Genomic DNA, 24,226 nt, shown 5'->3' on the forward strand with positions numbered 1-24,226 from the left:
GCGCGGCGAGCGCTAGTCTACAAACGCTAGCTGCGCGGCGAGCGCTAGTCTACCAACGCTAGCTGCGCGGCGAGCACTAGTCTTCAAACGCTAGCTGCGCGGCAAGCGCTAGTCTACAGAATTGTGCAGCATAAAAAGCCTGGCTGGTGATCCTTGAACTTGGTGTCTTTGCCGTCCTTGACCTTCAGGTCGGAGCTAATCAGGGGAGACTTCTCGGACTTGGGAGTCGAGGCTGGAACTTCCTGGGACAGCTGGGTGGGGGTAGGGGGTGGGGTTAGAGGAAGGTATCACGTCATTTGTTAGAATCTACACAGCGAAAACTTATGTATAAAGCTGCCATTTAGAGAGAGAGAGAGAGAGAGAGAGAGAGAGATTGGACAACGATGCGTAATAGATGATAATACGCAAGCATGCACAACAAATAAGCATGATACAAAATTATCATAGCAGTTAAATTTTGAAATTATTTTATGAAAGTAATTTGGGTTAATTTTTGATTGAGCAAAGTTATATAACAAAATCTATACCATTGTAATCCTCTACCTTATAACTGCGACAATAAAAATACCCAATGATATCATTTGGGTTGTTTAATCTAGGAATACCTTAATGTTCTTTTTCTACAAGTTTTGAATGTATGTCTGTTTTTAACAAAGGTAATTCCAATCAGTTTTCTTAAGATTTAGTTTTTAGAGATTGTACCTGTGGATCATCTTGGTTCTCCTTACTCTCTACGTCATTCGGTACCTCTAGTGACGTAGGTTGGTACTGGTATGGTACGGAGGACTCTGTGATAATCTGGAACAAATAGGGTCAGACGCTGAGGTCATTTGATGTCGGCTAAATAAAACGGTAACTGGAGAGTATCATAAGGTCAGCTACTAAGGTCATCTAAGGTCAGCTAGATATAAAGGTAACTAGGCACTGTCCTATTGCTAAGGTCAGCCACTGAGGTCATCTAAGGTCAACTAGATATAAAGGTAACTAGGCACTGTCCTATTGCTAAGGTCAACTGAGGTCAAATGAGGTCAGATATAACGGTAACTGTGGACTATCATACTACTAAGATGAGAGACATTTCTATCAAGAAGTTTTTTTCCCCAGTAGTAACGAGTTTCTGAAGATGCTACTTCAATGGCTTTTGCAGACTTTTTGGCTATTTTAATTAAATGCAATCGTTTTTGTACGCAACACTTTTTTTTTAACATGGATAATTCTATGAAATCCTCTCGATCTCAAAAATATGTTTAAATACTACGTATCTATAATATCAATTTGAGCACAATAAATTTTCAAGTGTGATGAATCCATGAAAACGTGTTTACCTTAATATGCCTTTAACTGAATCTATGAAACCATCTCAAGTTCATTATGTTTTTACTTCTAGGACTCATTAATTAGTCTTCATAAAACATATCACTAAGTGAAGGTCACTGACCCCGTTGGCCTTGACCGCTGTCTCCAAGACTTCTATCGGCTCTGGGTCGTTGACCTGTGGGCTGACCACCGCCTCAGCTGGCTCGGGCTCTGTGCTGACCACTTCCTTCTGGGGCACGTCTTCACTGGACAGCTCGGTCTCAGCCTGATCGTCTTCTGGCTCCACGTCAGCCTCGTTCTGGGAATAAATCTGGAACTGAATGCATTGGTCATCGCTTGCGTCCATTCACATCTCAACATACACAGTCATTTAGATCATCCACTCAACTCATAATACAATACATCCATTCAATTATTCAGATCATCCATTCAAATCATAATACATCCAGTCAACTCATAATACATTCATTCAATCATTCAGATAATCCACCAACTCATAATACATCCATTAAATCATTCAGATCACCCATTCAACTTATAATACATCCACTCAACTCATAATACAGTAATTAAATCATTCAGATCATTCATTCAACTCATAATACATCCACCCAACTGATAATACATCAATTCAATCAGTCAAATCACTCACTCAACTTATAATTCAGATCATCCACTCAACTCATAAAACACCCAGTCATTAATAATTTAATTTAAAAAGTATGTACAATTATTCAAGTATTTGCGTTATTCCTGTCTGTTTCCAGCTTGTTTTTCTCAACTCATTACTTATCTAACTTTCTAATTAGCAGTAGTTCACAAATGACGTCACATTATTGTAACCTATTTCTACCACCCACCTACTATTATTATACGGGGTCGATAAAGTTACGTGTCAAATTGTTATGGGCCATATAATCCGTTAATGCCGATTTCACGAATTTTATCCATAGCCTTCGCCCAACCAAGAACAAACTAAATGGCAGCAGTTGCTTGATTTTGGAGTTGTCTTTCCTAGAAGAGTTGCTGTTCAACTATCTCCCCGGGGGTTCGAACTTCGGTTTAGCAACCATGAGCTTTACCGACTCGACCACGCACGCCGACCCCTGTACGTGGTTAAAGTTGGGGAAAAAAGCAGCTTCCTTATTTGCTGATAACTTACGTGAACACTACTTCACCTGCTATGGTGAACCAGTAGGTATGTATGCACATGTAAACGTTTATGAATACATTTGCATTCTAATGTGTGTGTTCTACACATCACATATTCTATGTACCATCTGATTGTGAGAATTAGCATACAGATGGTGTAGTAGTGTAGTTAGAAAAAAAATTAACAAAGTTAGACAACTGTGGGTCACTACCTGATCGCCTCCCTTGTATTCCTCATTCTCTTTGTCCACCAGAGGGATATTGTCCTGGTCATTTTTACCTGGAAAATTGGCGGGAAAATTAGATAACCGTCTTTTGCTGATTATATTTCAAGTATTTACAAACAAAATCTATACTTACCTTGTATCAAACAGTTACAAGTATTCTACCAAAAAATGATACTGTGTTAAATTCGGCTTTAACATGTGCTTAAGATTATTATTTTAATTTTCTTTTAGATTGTAAAGAAAAAAAATATTAAAGACTAGCAGTTAAATCTGTATTAAAGTTACGGTTTCTTCAATCAAATATTAGTTAGAAATTTGCTTTAACCAAGTTTTTATATCCCTTTAAAGTATGATATATTTATTTCATCGAATTTTTTTTCTATCTAAAGAATATGATTCCTAATCATATACATTATGAAATATTTTTTTTAAACTGCGATTGGAATAAAAATAGCAAATGCTTTTATATAGAAAAATATATTTAAAATGAATGTGTTAAATGGATTAGTAAACAAGTAAGACAAAACTGTGTATCGTTACATTATATTTTAAAAAGTGCTTTCTTTTTAAACAAATTTAAATCTGTTTTATTTCTTTTCAAATGTTCCATTTTGAATATAAGAAAAAAAAAAGACTGCTTAAATAATGGACTGTGATCAGACCACTCAAAAAACACGGGCGTTCAGCCTTGACCTTGTTAACGTACTCTCATCAAACGCTCCGTTTACCTCTGTACCACTGATCTATAGATCTGACCTTAGTGACTCATAGGTCAACCAACTATAAATAAATGTATTTGATGCACACAGCGTTCATCTAAGTTCAATAGAACACACGATCGCCCACGACAGTTTGACCTACATATGTAGAGTTTCGATTTTCGAGCTGGTCCAAATAATCGAATACTATATATATATATATATATATATATATATATATATATATATATATATATATATATATATATATATATATATATATATATATATACATCGCCTCCCTAAAACCAGAAGGTTTTATGTCCAATTTTTGGTCGTTGTTTTTTCGTTGTGTTTTAAATCTACCAAGGCATTATGGCAAAAAAAAATTCGTGCCCATATTTCTCACCATTATAATTACACAACACTTTAATTTCACCTAGTCCTTAATACAGAAAAGTTAAGAAAACTAAACTTTAAAGCGCTTTTGTAAACATATTTGAAAAGTGGAGTTGGAACAGTCTGGTGTTAGGTTAGTGATATAAATATGTACATAGTTTTAAGGACGAAAATCATAACACATAACGTATGTGTACAGCTACTTAGTCAAAAGCCCCTAAAATATTTCTTTTTTTTTTGTTTTACATTTACATATATAAAATATATTACGAGCAGGTAATTACTGATGTATTATTGCATTTCCGTTACGACACTCTACACTACCACAAAAGCTTTTTTTAGAAACTGAGAACTAGTCGTGCTGTAATGTGTCGGTGTAAAAATTATTCAATATGGTTGAGATCACTCGTGTACTTTGATGCTGCGTGTGTAACATTTGTGGCTCCTCCCACATCTCGCTTCAGATGTAGTCAATACACGTATATATATATATATATATATATATATATATATATATATATATATATATATATATATATATATATATATATATATATATATATATATATATGTATTATAAATAAATAAATACATATATATATATATATATATATATATATATATAAATTCATGCACGTTTTAATGAAGTAAGTAGAAAATAAAACGTGAATAAAAATCGATAGTTTTGGTGATAAAAGCCGTTAATCTGGTAACATATGGTGTCAGCCTGATAATATAAGTGATAGAAAGTGTAGAACAAAATTGTGTAGCCGATGTAAAACTAAAGTGCTGAGGTACATGAGAAAGTGCGTGTTGACAAATCTGACCCCCATGCAAGCAGAAGTTCAATGGCGGAGATATCACCTGGTTCCCCTGCCACCCTACTATTCCCCAATTCTGGATTATCTTCCTCTGGGTTCTTTATTTCTGTCCCTGGGGTAGCTGTAGTTGCAGTAGAGTCGGCGTGGGTCGGGCGTCCATTCGACGTCCCAGTAGGAATACTCGGGATGCCATCTGCGTCATTGGAGTCATTGGTCTCGACATCGTCCTGCGTCACCTGCGTCTCCGACTCTGGGATCGTCTCAATGTTCGTTCTAGGTTTCGGCGACGCACCGATGACGCCGGTCTTGGCACGTTTTTTCGCCGCGACTCTGCGGTTGTACTCCCCGTACACGTCATCGATAAACGGGTTACTCTGCTCGAGGTCTAAATCAAGGGACTCATACTTAAGAACTTTACCTTTAGTGCGCATGCGTCCTTGACCTTCGCCTTGGGGTTTTTCCGCATCGTCTTGTTTCGGTGGTTTCGGAACTTTCCGGCCCGCGTGCCCGTCATCCTTATCAACGCTGTTTATCGGCGTCAACTTGCACGCTCTGGCCTTATCCGCTGCCAGTTCGTTCTCAAACTCCTGGAGAAGATCTTCCGTGCTCCCAATATTGTAATAAGCTCCTTTAAATTGAGTTTTGATGTTAATCCTTTCCTCAACTTCGGATAAGCTGCTTCGGTTATCGGCGTTGTAGTCGTTGGGATCCACACCCGGTTCGGATTCCAGCGAGGTCGAGCTGGCCCTGGAGAAGTCTTTGAAGGTCTTCTGGTCCAGATCCGTCATGAGCTCGCGCACGATGTTCACGCTGTCCATCGTCTGCACCGAGTCCAGGCTCCGCGAAGTCTGAGGCGTCAGGTGGGACGGAGCGTCGTCTAGATCGATGATGTCTTTAACGAAAACGTCGTCATCGAAACTTGTAGCGTAATCAAAACTACTGGCTGTCGCGTCTTTTTTTTCTTCAACATCGAAAGGGTTAACTCGCCCGGACCAGTACACCGGAGACTCCTTATCCTTCTGTGAGAGCTCACCGACATCATTGTCTTTGGTATCCCCTGCCCTTTGAGTTACAGCGTTCCCGTCTTGGTTTTGATTCATCTGGGCGTCATTTTTCTTAGAATCTGAGGCCGACCTTAACCCAAAATTGAGGAATTTACCCTGCCTTTTAAATAAATCGTGACGATTACTCTCGTCTAAGGACTCACTTCTTTCCACCAGGGCGGCCTTGTCGCTGGTGTTCTCCATCTCCGGTTCTTCTATCACGCCCACATCGTCAGCGTGACTCATCAACGTCTCCTCTTCAGATTTCGAAACGTGCTCATCCTGAAAGGAGACTGTACGCTGGGGAACTGCCGGTTTTTCAGCAGACGTCGCGCTTACTGAAGTTCCATTGACGTATTTCTGGGACTTCTCCTCTGGAATAACATCAACTTCCACTCCCTGGCTAACTGGAGACACTTTTTTATTCAACAAAGCGGAAATCCCTCCTGGAGTTTTCCGAACATTCCTCCCAGCCTCGTTATGAACACTGACTTTTCCGGAACCGGAAGTCTTGCTAGAAATATCCCCGAGCCGTTTTCTCAGTATTCCTTCCGGACCTCGCACGGTTTTCGCGGCGAAAGAAACGGTTGTTTTTCCCGCGACTTTTGGCGGTGAGCTAGCCGGCGCTTCTTGAATGTCGCCACTTTCGACAACAGTTTGACCGTATTTGGTCAGGTTTCTCTCCAACTGTTCGCGGAGTTTTTTCCCCTCGTTACGCGCGAGGACAATGCTGTTGTATCGGCCGAGACGCCGCAGTTGTCTCTCGCATCTGTTGCACATATTGATCGAGGCATACTCATCAGAGAACTCCGCCCCCAGCACACGGGACATGAGATCACACAGATCACCAGTTTTGACCCGGGACAATTTGACGAAGGTCCCCCCTTCTACCTTTAGATTGGCGCCACAGGTTAAACACCAGGGGTCGCCTTCCACGCTATTTTTACGTCCCAAAACTGGTTTAGAGTTAACCCCCGTTGTACGGGCTCCATGAGTAGCCATTGTTCCTCACAAGAGTTTTGAAAAAAATCCAAAACTTTCCGAAAATCGAATTAACTCACAATAGAAGTATTAAAAAACAACACATCTATAAACGGAGTGTTACGAATTCCGGAATTGAAGTAAACATTCCTAAAATGTAAATAAAAACAACAGTTGATCACATTTGACGAATGAACGTATAGCGTGTAGCGTGACTGCGGGATGACGAAGTGACTCGCTACATAAACACATTCACTCCCGTCTGCTTGGTAAAACTTCATGAGGGTAGGCCATACCGGCCTTCGCGGAAATCGATATTTTTACATACGAACCTCGCTTTTATGTGCTTTACTTTGTCAACAGGGAAAACATTGCTAAATCAATTTATACCTGCCCTCAACAATTGTGTAAATCTTCGTTTAGACAATGTGTGTGATATGAGGGCGTTGTTTAACAAAGGCCTAGTGTAATATTGCTTCAGCAAAATTAAAAAAGTAAAGGCAACTTAATACATTGTTAATTAATTTTAAAAAAACGTGTTACAAAGTCCGAATACGATAATTAACAATGGCAACAAAAGATTCATCTCTTTGTTTACACACACACATCACACACACAAACATACATATATGAGTGCGTGTAAAATATAATTATAGTTATATATTATATGTATCCCTAAATCTATCGATTCATCATTATATACATACACATACATATTGCACATTTATGTGTGTGTGTGTGTTCTTATGATAAAAGTGACCTCCCTTTTATATGAAGTTGATCGAACTTTCGTATGTCAAACTGCATGTTTAAGTATAGCTTTACATCGAACGAAGTGTTACTATAGACCCGGGATGGATCTCATTGACTGAGTGCTTCACATTAACTAACAATGACATATACCAGGCTAGATCAGTGACGTAGCGAGGTCGGGTGTCACCCGGTGCGGCACTTAACGGTGTCACCCCCAGAGGCGTAGCGACCCTTCCCGGGGACAAACTTTCGATTTGCACCGATTTGCACACCCCCCCCCCCCCCTCAAACTTTCAATTTGCACCCCCCACCCCCTCAAACTTTTGATTTGCACCTCTTAAAAGACTATTTAACACTCGAATTAATCACTTAATTTGGTGGAATTATCAATTTTCTCTATATATTTTGCTATTTTTTGCCTTGGTGTCACCCCCTTAAATGGTGTCACCCGGTGCGGTATGCACCCCCCCCCCTCGCTACGCCTCTGGGCTAGATGACCTGTCCTGTGCCAAGCTAGATCTCATTGAGTGCGTCACGTTAACTAACAATCATCTATGCTAGGCTAGATGACCTGAGTCAGTCTATATCTCATTGACTGAGTGCGCTACATTAACTAACAATGATCTAGGCTAGGCTAGATCTCATTGAATGAATACTGACAGAAGGCATCAATGCCTGGTCTATGCAGTAGCCCCTACCGTCCACAACTGTTGTTGTATAATTATGCATACCTGCTGCACGTTTGAATAATGTCCATTCATGCATACAATGCAATATTTGATGGTGTGAGGGAATCGATGGGTGATCGGCAGATGATGAAATCTAACAGAATCGTCTGATTCGTTATCTATGTACACGTGTGCAATATGTTTATGTTTATGTATATATATATATATATATATATATATATATATATATATATATATATATATATATATATATATATATATATATATATATATATATATATATATATATATATATATATAAAGAGAAGTCTATTAGGTTATAAAAAGTTCCTAATATGAGAAAATTAACTTTTTGATCGGTAATATAGGCTATTGATGTTTCCCAAAAACAACAACACAGTCAAGTTAGTGTTCGTTCTAATTTTACCTCGAGTGGCCTAGTATAAACTGAGCTTGTGTTTCTTTATGTGTTGTGGTTATTATAACAATGGTGATGAAAGCTGTATTCCTTTTTCTGTAAGGTAGTGTTGAAAAAAAATATGCTGTTGTAAATATAAATATGGTGATGCGTGTTGTTTTGATATTTTGGAATTGTTGTACTTATGACTTTGTCGATGTGTTGTTGATTTGATAGGTCGTGTGTTTTAATTATGACTATGTCTGTGTATTGTGTCCTGATATGATAGTGTTGTAACTATGACTACTTCGATGTAAGCACTATTGATGCTTCCTTACTCAGCATAGCACCTGTGACCTATAGACTATGTGTATGTGGCCCCAGGCATACAATCTGATATGTGATCTATTGTAACACAAACGTTGATTGAATGAATATAGAAAACTGTTGCTGGGGTATGTGATCTATTGTAACACAAAGGACTGAATGAATATAGAAAACTATTGCTAGGTTATGTGATCTATTGTAGCACAAATATTGGCTGAATGAATATAGAAAACTATTGCTGGGTTATGTGATCTATTGTATCACAAAAAAATGATTGAATGAATACTGAAACAGTCATGATGGTATGTCATCTACTGTACCACAAAAATTGACTGAATGAATATAGAAAACTATTGCTAGGGTATGTGATGTATTGTGCCATAAAGACTTGACCGATTATTAAAACTATCCTCATGCTGTGCAGATGTTTTCAACGTTGTAGACACGACTAGGAAATGCTAATGTGTCCATTTAAGAAAAACTTCTACAAGACGTTCTTAAATCAGCAGCTTTGTCTTAACTTTAGAGACCTGGGCGTTTTAGAGACACTGGGGACGTAAGGCAACATAAAGCCTGACCACAGCACACCCACGGCGTGATGCTTACGCTGATATTTTCAGGGGCTGGGGAGTGACCCACCCCCCCCCCCCCCCCCCCCCAACCCCAAACCCACAATGATAACGGTGTTGGAACCACGTCACATTATAATTAAAACACTGCTGGTGGGAATGAAATCCGGTGGGTGTAAAATAATCCCCGTGGGTGGAAGTACATTCCCTGGGTGGACAATAAAACAAAAGTTTATTTCACGTATTCCAATAACTATTATCGATAATATCTAGAATAGGCATTTTAATTTATCTTTACAGATTTGCCCAATTATAGTAAAATATTATTGATTTATTAATTGGATTTTTTTTAAATAGAAGAAATTTAAAAATAATTTATATGCGCAGGCCACGTGGTGTATGTCCTTTTGTTTAGTCGTTTTAATTTAATGCCTAGATCTAGCTTTCATCAGAATAAAAATTTAAATCAAATATACTATACTAACTTGACCAATGTATGACGAAAATCTAAAGAAAGACTCGTTTTACTCATAGATTTGAGGACTCACTATGGTAAATGTCAAAAACACCGTAAATATTTGAGTTTACAGACCTAGCAGACGATAACTTAGTGGGCAGTAATTGGGAAAACACATGTTTTACATACACTATATCATATTCATTGTTTCTACACACGTTTCATTAACTACAGAAATATACACTTTTTTTTAGTTATCAACCATTATATAGCAACCATAAACCATTTAAATAAGCTTTATCTCCTATATATTAGCTCTATAGACATGCATTATCCGCTTACAAAAGCCGACTGTACAAAAACGTTATTGCAATTTACAAACAGAATTACGATGTCAGCAATGTCCTCTAGACGCTCCATAATAGTAGAGCTCACACAAAAAACATTCATATTTCTAATACATTCATATTTCTAAAACATTCACATTTCTAATCTTTAAAAAATTAAAATCTCAATGGAGTTATTTAACAGCACTGAATAAATTACAATAGTAATTCGAAACCGGAGAGAAAAGAAAATATGTTGCGTACGGCACGTGTGAAACCTCAGAACAAAATCACATTCAATAAAGCACTTCACATGTTTTCACAGGGCCTACCAAATCCAACAATTGATTTTGAACCCTTAGTTTAGAAAATAGTAGATCTATATTGAATTATACGATTCGACTTGATTTTTTTAATAAAAATTTCTTAAATAATAAATTACCTTCACGATTATTTAATCAATTTAACGAAAAAACACACAGGCGAAATAAAAACTTTTAAAAAGAAACACCGGTATGAAAAACACGGAATCACAAAGACGAAATGCACACAAAACGCACGAATCAAACAACAAAGGACGGAGCTCGGAGGTGAGCACTGCCGGTTGGTCCCCAGTTAGCCATGAAATGAAACACCTCGCGACACACGTACACATGTCGCAGCAACTGAATCGCTAATGACGGGCTTAGGTTAGGAATGGACGCGAACATTGAATTAATCACAGTTGCGAAACTCAACAATTCTTGTTAGAATCAAACAATAAGAATAATGACCTCGTCAGTTATTAGTTTGATAGTCGTAGATTTGTATCTGATAATTCGTGAATTATTTAAAAAGCACGCCTAATTAGAACCATAAGAATCAACAATAGTTAAGAGTCGCAATTTCACGAACTGCGTTCAGTTAATAGGCTGACACTTCTATTCATCAAAATACAAATATCAAAGCCATAAATTGTCTAGCCTTTATAATGACGTGTTACAATTGTATATAAACAAACTCACTATTCGTATTTGTGAATGTATTTCAGAAAATTTATAGTTGGTCAAGACTTTGTGTAGACGCATGCAAGGAAATCCCGATTGTTATAGATGTATCTGTGTAGGAGCTTCATTGGGGTCTGTTAAAAATCGTTTGAGAACACCATTATGGGTTGGCCTGATTAGGATATCATTAGACCCTAAGATGCTTAAAATATAAGTGCTTTTATATCTCTAGATGACTGCGACGAATGTTCGCTGCTTGTATGTTTAATATATTACAGGGACACCAGAAAATTGTTTGAAAATGATGTTGTCGTCTGAATAATTGGTGGTGTATGTAGGTGCTGGAGATGTAGACTAAAGCAGATTTTAATTTCTTTTACAACAAAACCTAGGTACCACAAGATAGTGAGGAATGTGGGAGGCAAAGAATTGGGGAACTGATGACAGTGGGGGCAACAAGAAGTGGGGGGGGGGGAGTACCATAATAGTGGGGGCACCAAGAAAGTGGCGGTACCATAATAGTGGGGGCACCAAGAAAGTGGCGGTACCATAATAGTGGGGGCACCAAGAAAGTGGCGGTACCATAATAGTGGGGGCACCAAGAAAGTGGGGGTACCATAATAGTGGTGGCACCAAGAAAGTGGCGGTACCATAATAGTGGGGGCACCAAGAAAGTGGGGGTACCATAATAGTGGTGGCACAAGGAAAAGTGGGAGTACCGTAATAATGGGGGCACCAAGAAAGTGGGGGTATCATAATAATGGGAGCACCAAAAAAGTGGGAGTACAGGGTGGGGGTATCAAGAGATGGGTTTCCCTAAAGGGTTGCGACATACTCTGTATGTAACTCTAGTACAATTTGTGTGAGTTGACATACATCTTATATATAACTGGTTAACATTCTCATATTACAGGATGCCTACAGTTATCGTATAGTTTGAAGTAGACGATAAAAAGAGAAGAAATGTAAACAATTTTAAATTTACTGAAATACATTCACAAATACGAATAGTGAGTTAATCTATGTACAATCGTAATAGGTCATTATAAAGGCTAGACAATTTATGGCTTTGATATTTGTATTTTGATGAATAGAAATTGCGACTCTTAATTGTATGTAACTCTAGTACAATTTGTGTGAGTCGACATACATCTTATATATAACTGGTTAACATTCTCCTATTATCGTACAGTTTGAAGTAGACTAGATAAAAAGAGAAGAAATATAAGACAAACAATTCAGTTATGACCCTTGGATAGGGACAACAGTATGAAGGGAGATAATATTGTTTGACGGACAGGTTGCAAGTTATCTTGATATAAGATTGGACGTTAAAAACGTCAACTAAAATATTGTCTACCAAATTCATTTTTTAAAGTTTATTTTTCAAAATTGATATATTGTCTACCATAGTAAAGGCTGTGATAGTTCTTATAAATTGTATCACATTTTATCATCAGTGACCATTGAACGCATTGCAGTTCAGATCACATTATTAATAACAAGAAGACTAGTATAAGTATTACGATTGCCACATCTTTTTCTGCTAAGCCTTTACTAGACTCACTTGATATAGAAAAAAAATAGAAAATACATTTTTATATCTAATTTATTGTTGATTGATTAGGTGTTTTGTGTAAGAAACAATTAACAGTTTAGTGTGAGGGGGTTTCGCAGCTTGCACCCATTGACCAACCGTTGCTATCTGTTTCTCATGGCTGTCCCTTCTTTCCTTACTGGCGAAATTTGCCATCTTCAATGTAGCACCTAATGTCGTAAGGTAGAATCTTATTGTTGGGGACACACCTGCCCGACACCAGTCTGATTCGTACATAACTAACAACAGCTTCAAGAATCACATTAAAACTACCACCCCCCGCCTGACTCACGTGCAACCTACCAACACACCCCGATACACGCGCAACCTACCAACACACCCCGACACACGTGCAACCTACCAACACACCTGAACACACCATCAGCCTCCCAAGACACCCTAACACACAAACAACCTAACATTACACCCTAAAACATTTATGCAACCTACTAACACACCCTAAAACATTTATGCAACCTACTAACACACCCTAAAACATTTATGCAACCTAGTAACACACCTGAACACACATGCAACCTACCAACACACCCTAACACACGTGCAACCTATCATTACACCCTAAAACATTTATGCAACCTACCAACACACCTGAACACACGTGCAACCTACCAACCTACCATCAACCTACCAACCCAACCCGACACACGTGCAACCTACCAACACACCCCGACACACGTGCAACCTACCAACACACCCCGACACACGTGCAACCTACCAACACACCCCGACACACGTGCAACCTACCAACACACCCCGACACACGTGCAACCTACCAACACACCTGAACCCACAAGCGTCGCCCTACAACAAACAGAATTAGTCATCATGTGTCAGCTTGCTCAGGTGAATCAAACAAACTCGCCCGCCATGTTTTATCGACACCTGTCACATGACCTATGCTAATTATAACCATTGGCTGCTCACAGTTTCAATACAACAGTTGAGGGATTATACATTTTAATCTTTCATTTTTCTAAACACTGTTTTTATTCCACGCAATTCCTTAATTCTTTAAACATGTTAGCTTATCAAAAAACATTGAAAAACAAATGTTATTTTTTAAAGGTTTAATGAATTACACGTGTCGGCTGTACTTAATGTGCGATAGTGAAAAATACTACAAATATCTGAGTTGTTTTGTTCGAGCGATATTTTATCAGGTAACAGGGGAAGTGATTGAAGTGTTGTCTAAATGGCGAATCGTTATCGATATCTGTGACTGAGCCGACTCAGCATAAGTTGATACCCAACAAAAATTAGTATATTATAAAGTCTGTAGTAGCTGTTATTTGATTACGACAAGGAGTTTTAATGTTTGTACTTTGGGAAATTTTAGCGGAATTTCGGCTAATGAGATGTTATTAAAATTTTAAAGACACAAACAAATGATCGAAGGTTTTACAAGATGTGTTTTAATGTTAAATTCATTTTATTTCGGCAGTGCAGTTCCCACCCTCTCCTCCCCCTTCTTAATACTGACTAACATTTGGTGATTCAAGGAAAGACCAAGTTTCACCCGGAAATCAATGATATTTACCAATGAGACTCTACCAAAAGGTCAAGGATAACATCAACTTGACCTTTAGATCAAGGTAAAAGTTTAGAGGTAAGACTTGAGTTAGAGTAAGACGATGGTATCTCTACGAATATGTGTGTACGGCTAAACAATGAGCGATACGTGCCCTATGATATGAAAGCTTACGTCACTGACAAACTATTTGTGCGGAATTCCAATGCAAATTCCATTGACATTCTTTCCTGTCTGTCTCTTCTAATGCTAATTAGATGCGACCCAGTTGTGTGGAGCTGCTGGTATATAAACTTATTTAACAAACACCTGAGCTTCGGAAAGTACAATTCCGTTAAAAGGTATCACGTTTGATAATAAAAAATTCAAAAATTTGACGATTTGGGTTCTTGATAGAGAATTTGAACTAAAAACAATATTTTTTATATGACGTAGTTGATGAGTGAAAATGACGAATAATTGCGAGGCGGTACCCTATAACGGAAAAGATGGTTAAACTCACCTGCCTTCCTGCAGCCTGAAGGTGAGAGGCGGGCCTTGATGTTGTCTAGGCTTGGGCTCTTCTTTTTCTTCTGACCTGTTGATACACACAGACGTGTGATTGTGGGGGAGAGAGGGGGGGGGTGGGGGTTTATGTCATGTGATTTAAACTAAGTAATGACTACGGATAAGCTCTAGTGCACGATGCGTATTGTCTAACGCATCGAACTGTCGAATACAATGTGGATGGATTTATTTTCCAACACACACACACACACACACACACACATACATACACAAAATACAAAATCAAAAGTCTAAAAAAAACACATAGGAAAATGAAAATTTACAAATAGAAACGTGTCCATATTGAATATAGGCAATTAAAAAGAGAATGTGGTGTTCAGAAAATCTCTGCAATATTTCACGTACCTTACAGAATATACAGGATTTGGCGAATTTAATTTAGATAACAAGCCACATTTCGTAAACCACCTGGGATTTGTATTATACAAACTCGACGTAAGTTTTAAATGATTGGTTGAGTTGGGAGTGGTCTAGTTGAGAATTAACAAAGGTGAGCTAAATTGTGTATTTTGTTGTTCGTTTGCTTGATGGAATTTGGTACGGCTACATGGGAGATGATGTTCTGCATAGTGCAGGGAGATCATCGTATTCAGGGGTGACAATTTAGTTTCAGGGCCGACCATCTTGATCAAGGGAGATTATTTTGTGTAAGGGAGACCAAATTGTGCAGGTACCCATTTAGGTCTGAATAGAACGCTTTGTTTAGGGAAGACCATCATGTTCAAGGGCGATCACTGGAGACCACCATGATCAGGGGAGACCGCTGTGTTAAAGGGAGACCATTATGTTAAGGGAAGACCATCAGGTTCAGGAGTGACCATCTTATTTAGGGGAGACGACCCGTCCAAGATCCATACACTACATTTCTCTACAACTGTCCTTACATTACATATCTCTACTGTGTCGTACATGAGCGTGTATAGCTTGCATTTCACCATCCCGCCCTACAGCCAAACATAACATATCTCTACTACTGTCCCTACATTACATATCTCTACTGTCTTACACCAGCGTATATAGCTTACATTCCACCATCCTGTCTTACAGCCATACATTACATATCTCTACTGTCCTACACCAGCGTGTATAACTTACATTTCACCATACCGTCCTACAGCCATACATTACACATCTCTACTGTCCTACACCAGCGTGTATAACTTAAATTTCACCATCCCGCCCCACAAGAGCTCTACACGCGACACTTCTGCTCAATAAAACAATTATGGCGCGACAGCTGTTGACAAAAGTCACGTGATGACGTCGTAAATACCCTGACTCAACGCTCAACAGCCTTATTGTCACCTGATAGGTCACCTGACTCAACAGCCTTAATGTTACCTGATAGGTCACCTGACTCAACAGCCTTAATGTTACCTGATAGGTCACCTGATAAGTCCCCTAGTAGGTCCCCTGGTAGGTCACCTGATAGGTTCCCTGGTAGGTCCCCTTGTAGGTCACCTGATAGGTCACCTGACTCAACAGCTTTAATAATACCTAGAAGGTCATCTGATAGGTCCGCTGGTAGGTCAACTTGTAGGTCACCTGATAGGTCCCCTGGTAGGTCAACTTGTAGGTCACCTGGTAGGTCACCTGATAGGTCACCTGATAGGTCCCCTGGTAGGTCAACTTGTAGGTCACCTGATAGGTCACCGGGTAGGTCACCTGGTAGGTCACCTGATAGGTCACCTGATAGGTCACCTGATAGGTCCCCTGGTAGGTCAACTTGTAGGTCACCTGGTAGGTCACCTGACTCAACAGCTTTAATATTACCTACTAGGTCACCTGATATATCACCTGGGAGGTCACCTGAATAAACAGCCTTACCCCAATGTTATCTTATAGGTCACCTGATTTTAAAAAATTATGGTTCGTAACTTAATTTCACGTTTCTGTTACTTCACTATATTCAATTTATATATTTTTTAAAATTGTATATTTAATTCAATATTTATCTTCTCGAATACTTAAGACGGATATGTCAATATTCTTTCCACGAGTAGTGTAAACAAAATAAAATCCTTGTTGTTTTTTTACCACGGCAGGTGTACATCGCCAATATCAAGTCAACGGTAAGAAAATTGTACTTTACATCAGACATGTACCCTACAGTACACTACAGTACCCTACAGTACACTGCTTCAGCTTATTGATTGGATTATTTTTTGAGCAGCTTTCTGGACTTCAATACCCAGCCTTTTCTCTGTTAATTTAAATACAATAAGATTGTAGAAGAAATCATTCAAACTTCTTTCTTGCTTTGCTTATATCTTTCGTCGTGATTTAAAGTAAACATCTGTTTTTAAACTTACAATAACATAGTAATCGGTTTACGGTATTGACATTTTTATTTAAGCAGGTATTTACAGTATCTATTTTTAGTAATTGTATTTTTTTATTTAGTATTTTTTTTTTTAGTAAACAAATTTGTTTTCGCTTGTACGGCAAAGTTAGCCTATAATAGCACGCTGTTAAAATAATCAATTAAAAAATCAATTTTACAATTAAAATAATATAATTAAAAAAATATTTTTGAGCATTGAGAAATGTAAAATCGAACGCTAAAGCTTAGCCTTATCAGGAATTACGAAATGTACGAAATAGTGATTAGCAAAGCTGTTTAATGTTAGCATGGTGTGGGTGTGGGTGTGTGTGTGGGGGGGGGGGGTAAGTAATAGTGTTGCAAGATATATGGAAGAGTGAAATATATGACGGATTGGAAAATATGTTACATGTAACTAAAAAGTTGGATAAAAGAAAGGGTGGGATATATTCAAGAGTGGGGTTTATTAAATGGTTGCTGCTATTACATGTTATAGAGAATGGGAAATATGGAGGGGTGATAGGAGTAGGGCTGAAAGAGAAAGGGTGGAGGTAAAATCTCAATTTTTAAAAAGAAAAAAAAAAGGAGTGTACAACTAACAACATGGGGAACATGCGATATAGTTGCCATGACAACGCAGCTCACCATTCTTCTTGTTCTTCTTCTTCCTGGTTCGTCGTCGTCCCCCGACGATCAGCGCCCCGTCGCCGTTGTTGTTGTAGTCGTTGTACTGGAGGTCATTGATGGCCCTGTTGATGGCGTTTTGGATTTTTTCACGGAGCGGGGCACGCATCACAGTATTACAGTAGCTGCATGGTTTACCTGGCATATGGACATAGTAGGAGTATTACAGTAGATGCATGGTTTACCTGGCGTATGGACATAATGGGAAGTATTACAGTAGCTGCATGGTTTACCTGGCATATGGTCATAATGGGAAGTATTACAGTAGCTGCATGGTTTACCTGGCATATGGACATAATGGGAAGTATTACAGTAGCTGCATGGTTTACCTGGCATATGGACATAATGGGAAGTATTACAGTAGCTGCATGGTTTACCTGGCATATGGACATAGTAGGCAGTATTACAGTAGCTGCATGGTTTACCTGGCATATGGACATAATGGGAAGTAATACCGTAGCTGCATGGTTTACCTGGCATATGGACATAATGGGAAGTATTACAGTAGCTGCATGGTTTACCTGGCATATGGACATAATAGGAGTATTACAGTAGCTGCATGGTTTACCTGGCATATGGACATAATGGGAAGTAATACCGTAGCTGCATGGTTTACCTGGCATATGGACATAATGGGAAGTATTACAGTAGATGCATGGTTTACCTGGCATATGGACATAATGGGAAGTTTTACGGTACGGCTTAACTGGCATTAACACATAATAGGAAGTATTACAGTAGCTGCATGGTTTACCTGGTATATAGACATAATAGGAAGTATTAGTAGCTGCATGGTTTACCTGGCATATGGACATAGTAGGAAGTATTACAGTAGCTGCATGGTTTACCTGGCATATGGACATAATGGGAAGTGTTACGGTAGATGCATGGTTTACCTGGCATATGGACATAATAGGAAGTATTACAGTAGCTGCATGGTTTACCTGGCATATGGACATAATGTGAAGTATTACCGTAGATGCATGGTTTACCTGGCATATGGACATAATAGGAAGTATTACAGTAGCTGCATGGTTTACCTGGCATATGGACATAATAGGAAGTATTACAGTAGCTGCATGGTTTACCTGGCATATGGACATAGTAGGAGTATTACAGTAGCTGCATGGTTTACCTGGCATATGGACATAGTAGGAGTATTACAGTAGCTGCATGGTTTACCTGGCATATGGACATAATGGGAAGTATTACCGTAGATACATGGTTTACCTGGCATATGGACATAATGGGAAGTATTACAGTAGCTGCATGGTTTACCTGGCATATGGACATATTGGGAAGTGGTACGGTAGATGCATGGTTTACCTGGCATATGGGCATAATAGGAAGTATTACAGTAGCTGCATGGTTTATCTGGCATATGGACAGAGTAGGAAGTATTACAGTAGCTGCATGGTTTACCTGGCATATGGACATAGTAGGAAGTATTACAGTAGCTGCATGGTTTACCTGGCATATGGGCATAGTAGGAAGTATTACAGTAGCTGCATGGTTTACCTGGCATATGGACATAATGGGAAGTGTTACGGTAGATGCATGGTTTACCTGGCATATGGGCATAATAGGAAGTATTACAGTAGCTGCATGGTTTACCTGGCATATGGACATAATGGGAAGTATTACGGCACGGCTTAACTGGCATAAACACATAATGGGAAGTATTACAGTAGCTGCATGGTTTACCTGGCATATGGACATAATAGGAAGTATTACAGTAGCTGCATGGTTTACCTGGCATATGGACATAATGGGAAGTATTACAGTACGGCTTAGCTGGCATAAACACATAATAGGAAGTATTACGGTAGCTGCATGGTTTACCTGGCATATGGGCATAATAGGAAGTATTACAGTAGCTGCATGGTTTACCTGGCATATGGACATAATAAGTTTTACACTAGGTGCATGGTTTACCTGGCATATGGGCATAATAGGAAGTATTACGGTAGGTGCATGGTTTACCTGGCATATGGACATAATAGGAAGTATTACAGTAGCTGCATGGTTTACCTGGCATATGGACATAATGGGAACTATTACAGTAGCTGCATGGTTTACCTGGCATATGGGCATAATAGGAAGTATTACGGTAGCTGCATGGTTTACCTGGCAAATGGACATAATAGGAAGTATTTAGCTGTATGGTTTACCTGGCATATGGTCATAATGGGAAGTATTACAGTAGCTGCATGGTTTACCTGGCATATGGACATAATAGGAAGTATTTAGCTGTATGGTTTACCTGGCATATGGTCATAATGGGAAGTATTACAGTAGCTGCATGGTTTACCTGGCATATGGACATAATAGGAAGTATTACAGTAGCTGCATGGTTTACCTGGCATATGGACATAATAGGAAGTATTACAGTAGCTGCATGGTTTACCTGGCATATGGACATAGTAGGAAGTATTACAGTAGCTGCATGGTTTACCTGGCATATGGACATAATAGGAAGTATTACAGTAGCTGCATGGTTTACCTGGCATATGGACATAATTGGAAGTATTACAGTAGCTGCATGGTTTACCTGGCATATGGACATAATAAGTTTTACACTAGGTGCATGGTTTACCTGGCATATGGACATAATGGGAAGTATTACAGTAGCTGCATGGTTTACCTGGCATATGGACATAATGGGAAGTGTTACGGTAGATGCATGGTTTACCTGGCATATGGGCATAATAGGAAGTATTACAGTAGCTGCATGGTTTACCTGGCATATGGACATAATTTGAAGTATTTAGCTGCATGGTTTACCTGGCATATGGACATAATGGGATGTATTACAGTAGCTGCATGGTTTACCTGGCATATGGACATAATTTGAAGTATTTAGCTGCATGGTTTACCTGGCATATGGTCATAATGGGAAGTATTACAGTAGCTGCATGGTTTGCCCTCCCTATACTTATAATTACGAAGTATTTACCTGCATGGCTTACCTGCTTTATGCATATAACAGTAAGTATTACAGTAGATGTATGGCTTACCTGGCATATGGACATACTACGAAGTATTGCACTGTTTTATCTGTCATATTTCATAGAAAGAACCACAGTATCTGCCTATGAATACTACAGTAAATGTATGGTTTACCGGACATATGCACACAATAGAAAGCTCTACCTTAATTTACCTACATATTCACATAATAGAAAGCATTACCTTAATTTACCTGACATATTCACATAATAAAAAGCATTACCTTAATTACCGACATATGCACATAATAGAAATGTTTACAATATCTGAAGTGTTTACCTAAAATAAAAGGTATCACGCAGTTGAACTGCATATAATACAAACTATATATTTCATACGAAAGAATGTAATGCTGTAGTTTAATTGGCATAAGTATCAAGTACAAAGTATTACTTAAGTTACCTGAAATAATATTTAGTTGGAGTTTTTATTAAATATGGTAATTTACAAAAGTGAATACTGATGCTATTTCAATAATACAACGTATGTTTAAGATAAAGTATAATTAGCATTGAACGTGATTCTCACACGTCGTGGGCATATCCTAGACTAATTATTTCGTGTTACATAAAAAAATCATATTGTCTACACGTTGTTACTTGCATGTTTTGTTCTGTTTTAAACATATTAGAATTGTGGAGAAAATCAAACAAAAAAAATATATTTAAGAGAAATATATTATCTATTGTGAAGACATTACAAAATCTATTTTCTATACTTCAGAAAAGATCCAAACCCCAATATTACCAACCCCGCTCACACATACACACACATACACACACATACGCTACCACATACACGCCCATATGAACGGTGACAATCAGCTGTTCTATCCATACATACATGTAACTTACATACAAAAAAAAATACTTGTATTTATATCTTTTTCCCGTCACGGTTTTGAAAAGATCCGCCAGTTACCAATATTTTAAAAAAAAAGAAAGACAACCTTGTTTTATTTAACAGGAAAGAAAAGCAGGGTTGTCGTTCTTTACAGCGAATGTGTATTTTAAATTTCAAGATTTTCCATGGCCGGTGTTCTATTTTTTCAAGCTACATATCTCGCGACCTTGAGTTGTAATTTTAAATGCAACGGTGAACTACTTTGTCAAGGACGTAAACAATTTTTTTAGAGATAAATTGTGTTACATCATAGGCGTAGCCAACAACAGACCGCGATGGACAAGAGCGAAATTATTATTTTTTAATATTGTTTTTTTTTTGGGGGGGGGGGGGGGGGGGTTGTCTGATGCCTAATACTAATACCGTTAATCGTCGTATGAAGCTAAACCCACAGTCCTTTTTTTAAAAAATAAATACATTTTGCACAATGTGTGTATAACGTTACAGTCCAAACACGTAGGTCAATACGGCCCCATGCCAACACTCCAACACACCACCAACACACCAACACACCAACACACCAACACACCACCAACACACTAACACACCAACACACCAACACACCAACACACGAACACACGAACACACCAACACTATTAAAATGACTATGTCATAAGCTAAAGACCACTCACACCCATTGCCTTCTTATCAACACCGTCAATAGAGCCCGTGTGAGATATTACCTGGATATACACTAAGCTCTCGTTGTTCGCTAAACCTAGGTAAGCTCCAGTTTCATTAAACCGCTGCTAACATACTAACCCTTTAAGTCTACGACTCCTCTGTAATTGTACGACCCCTCTTTGTGCGACCCCTCTGTATGAGTACGACCCCTCTTTATGTGTACGACCCCTCTTTGTGTGTACGACCCCTCTTTGTGTGTACGACCCCTCTTTATGTGTACGACCCCTCTTTATGTGTACGACCCCTCTTTATGTGTACGACCCCTCTTTGTGTATACGACCCCTCTTTGTGCGACCCCTCTGTATTTGTATGGCCCCTGTCTGTTTACGACCCCTATGTTACGACCCCTTTCTGTTTAAGACCCCCGTCTGTGTACACCACTACTTTTTGTTTACCCCCCCCCCCCCCATCTCCAGCGCTACCTGAAACTTGGCGTTATATTTACCTGACATTGGATTCCTACTCTTAACACAATTCCCGGTTCTATAAATAGAACGTGCTCGTAATCTCTAAGTGTTTCATTGAAAGTGTTGCGTCATGCAGATCTTAACTAATCACGCTCACAGTCGGGAGGTAAGGGTTTACATGTGGAGTCAGTAGGAAGTAAGGTTTGATATGTGGAGTCAGCAGGAAGTAAGGTTTGATATGTGGAGTCAGCAGGAAGTAAGGTTTGATATGTGGAGTCAGCAGGAGGTAAGGGTTTACATGTGGAGTCAGATTCCATCAGAGTCAGCCCAGCAAGAGATAACGAGTTCGTGTCTACATAACTTTTAAATTAAACGTTCAACAGCTGTAATAGCATAACAATTTGACGGCCTTAGCTTTTCACTCACATTATCACACATTAAAAAAATTTATACGTTTAAAAATATTTTATAAACCTCCCCAACTGATTATTTATTTAAACTTAGGTTTAGTTAACACATTTATAAAACCTACCAATGCAAAAAAAAAAGTCTAGCCTTAGTGTGTTTTAGCGTTTTAGCCATTTTGGCGGTGTTGGTCTAGAGAAATCCAACATCACTAAGCCGGTACAAAACCACGTGCTCAAGTATGATGGAATATTGTTCTAATTTAACTCACACTAATTCGTGTTCTGAAGAAAAACTACTAGTATTTGGGTTTAAGTTAAATATTGTATTCTCAAAATATAACTGCGTATTAACTTGAACTTAATTTTTAACTCCACATTTTTTGTCAGATATCTCATCTGGCAAATCACCAGGACTACAGGCAACATTTCTAAATATAAAGTGTGCCAAAAAATTGTTTTTACATCATAAGCCAAAAACTAGGTATAACATGATGCCGGCTAAAGTAATGTTTTGTTAACATCAAAATCAACACGCATATCTCTATTTTAATCTAGCTGTAATCTTTTCGAAGTTTTACCCGGAATTCCAAAAATCTATCGATAATTGGTTATTTTGTTTTATAAACGTGGCTACTCATACAAAAATTTGGAAATTCGTAAAATTTTTTTTTTACGGCAAGGTGTTAAAATACGTTAATATGTGTACTAATAGTCGGACAATAGATATATTTATAGCAGTCGAAAGGCTTTAAAAATGTACTCACCGAAGGTAGGGTTAATAATCTTATGCACGGAGTCAAGGAAATGTGAGGGATAGCGCTCACTCAGAAGGCCATGCACCTTCAATGTGTACATGGCATCACGGGCTGTAGAATGCTCACGTGGGGAGTACTCACGCGCACACACAAGGCACAGGTCTCGTGCCTTACCTGAGGATTGTGTACCTGCTACCAG

The 24,226-nt window shown here is 38.6% G+C and overlaps 1 protein-coding gene across 4 annotated transcripts; it reads right to left on the reverse strand.

Annotated features, from left to right (window-relative positions):
• Positions 1-60: 60 nt before the first annotated feature.
• LOC131953295 (muscle M-line assembly protein unc-89) lies at positions 61-24,181 on the reverse strand. Of its 4 annotated transcripts, XM_059316431.1 has the most exons (7): positions 24,037-24,181; positions 17,824-18,000; positions 14,791-14,865; positions 2,682-2,749; positions 1,439-1,615; positions 703-798; positions 61-251 (listed from the first exon to the last, which is right to left on the reverse strand). In XM_059316431.1, the coding sequence occupies exons 1-7, from the start codon at positions 24,125-24,127 to the stop codon at positions 114-116; spliced, it is 822 nt and encodes a 273-aa protein (XP_059172414.1). In that variant the 5' UTR covers positions 24,128-24,181; the 3' UTR covers positions 61-113. The 4 variants fall into 4 exon arrangements, with proteins under 4 accessions (XP_059172414.1, XP_059172411.1, XP_059172412.1 ...); XM_059316428.1 differs by lacking the exons at positions 14,791-14,865; positions 17,824-18,000; positions 24,037-24,181 and adding exons at positions 5,822-6,788; positions 10,599-10,782; XM_059316429.1 differs by lacking the exons at positions 14,791-14,865; positions 17,824-18,000; positions 24,037-24,181 and adding an exon at positions 5,822-7,139.
• Between the last annotated feature and the right edge of the window lie 45 nt (positions 24,182-24,226).

Source organism: Physella acuta, unplaced genomic scaffold (assembly GCF_028476545.2).
Source record: "Physella acuta isolate Inbredline_101_S28 unplaced genomic scaffold, ASM2847654v3 ptg000916l, whole genome shotgun sequence".
In the NCBI taxonomy this organism is placed as follows: domain Eukaryota; kingdom Metazoa; phylum Mollusca; class Gastropoda; family Physidae; genus Physella; species Physella acuta.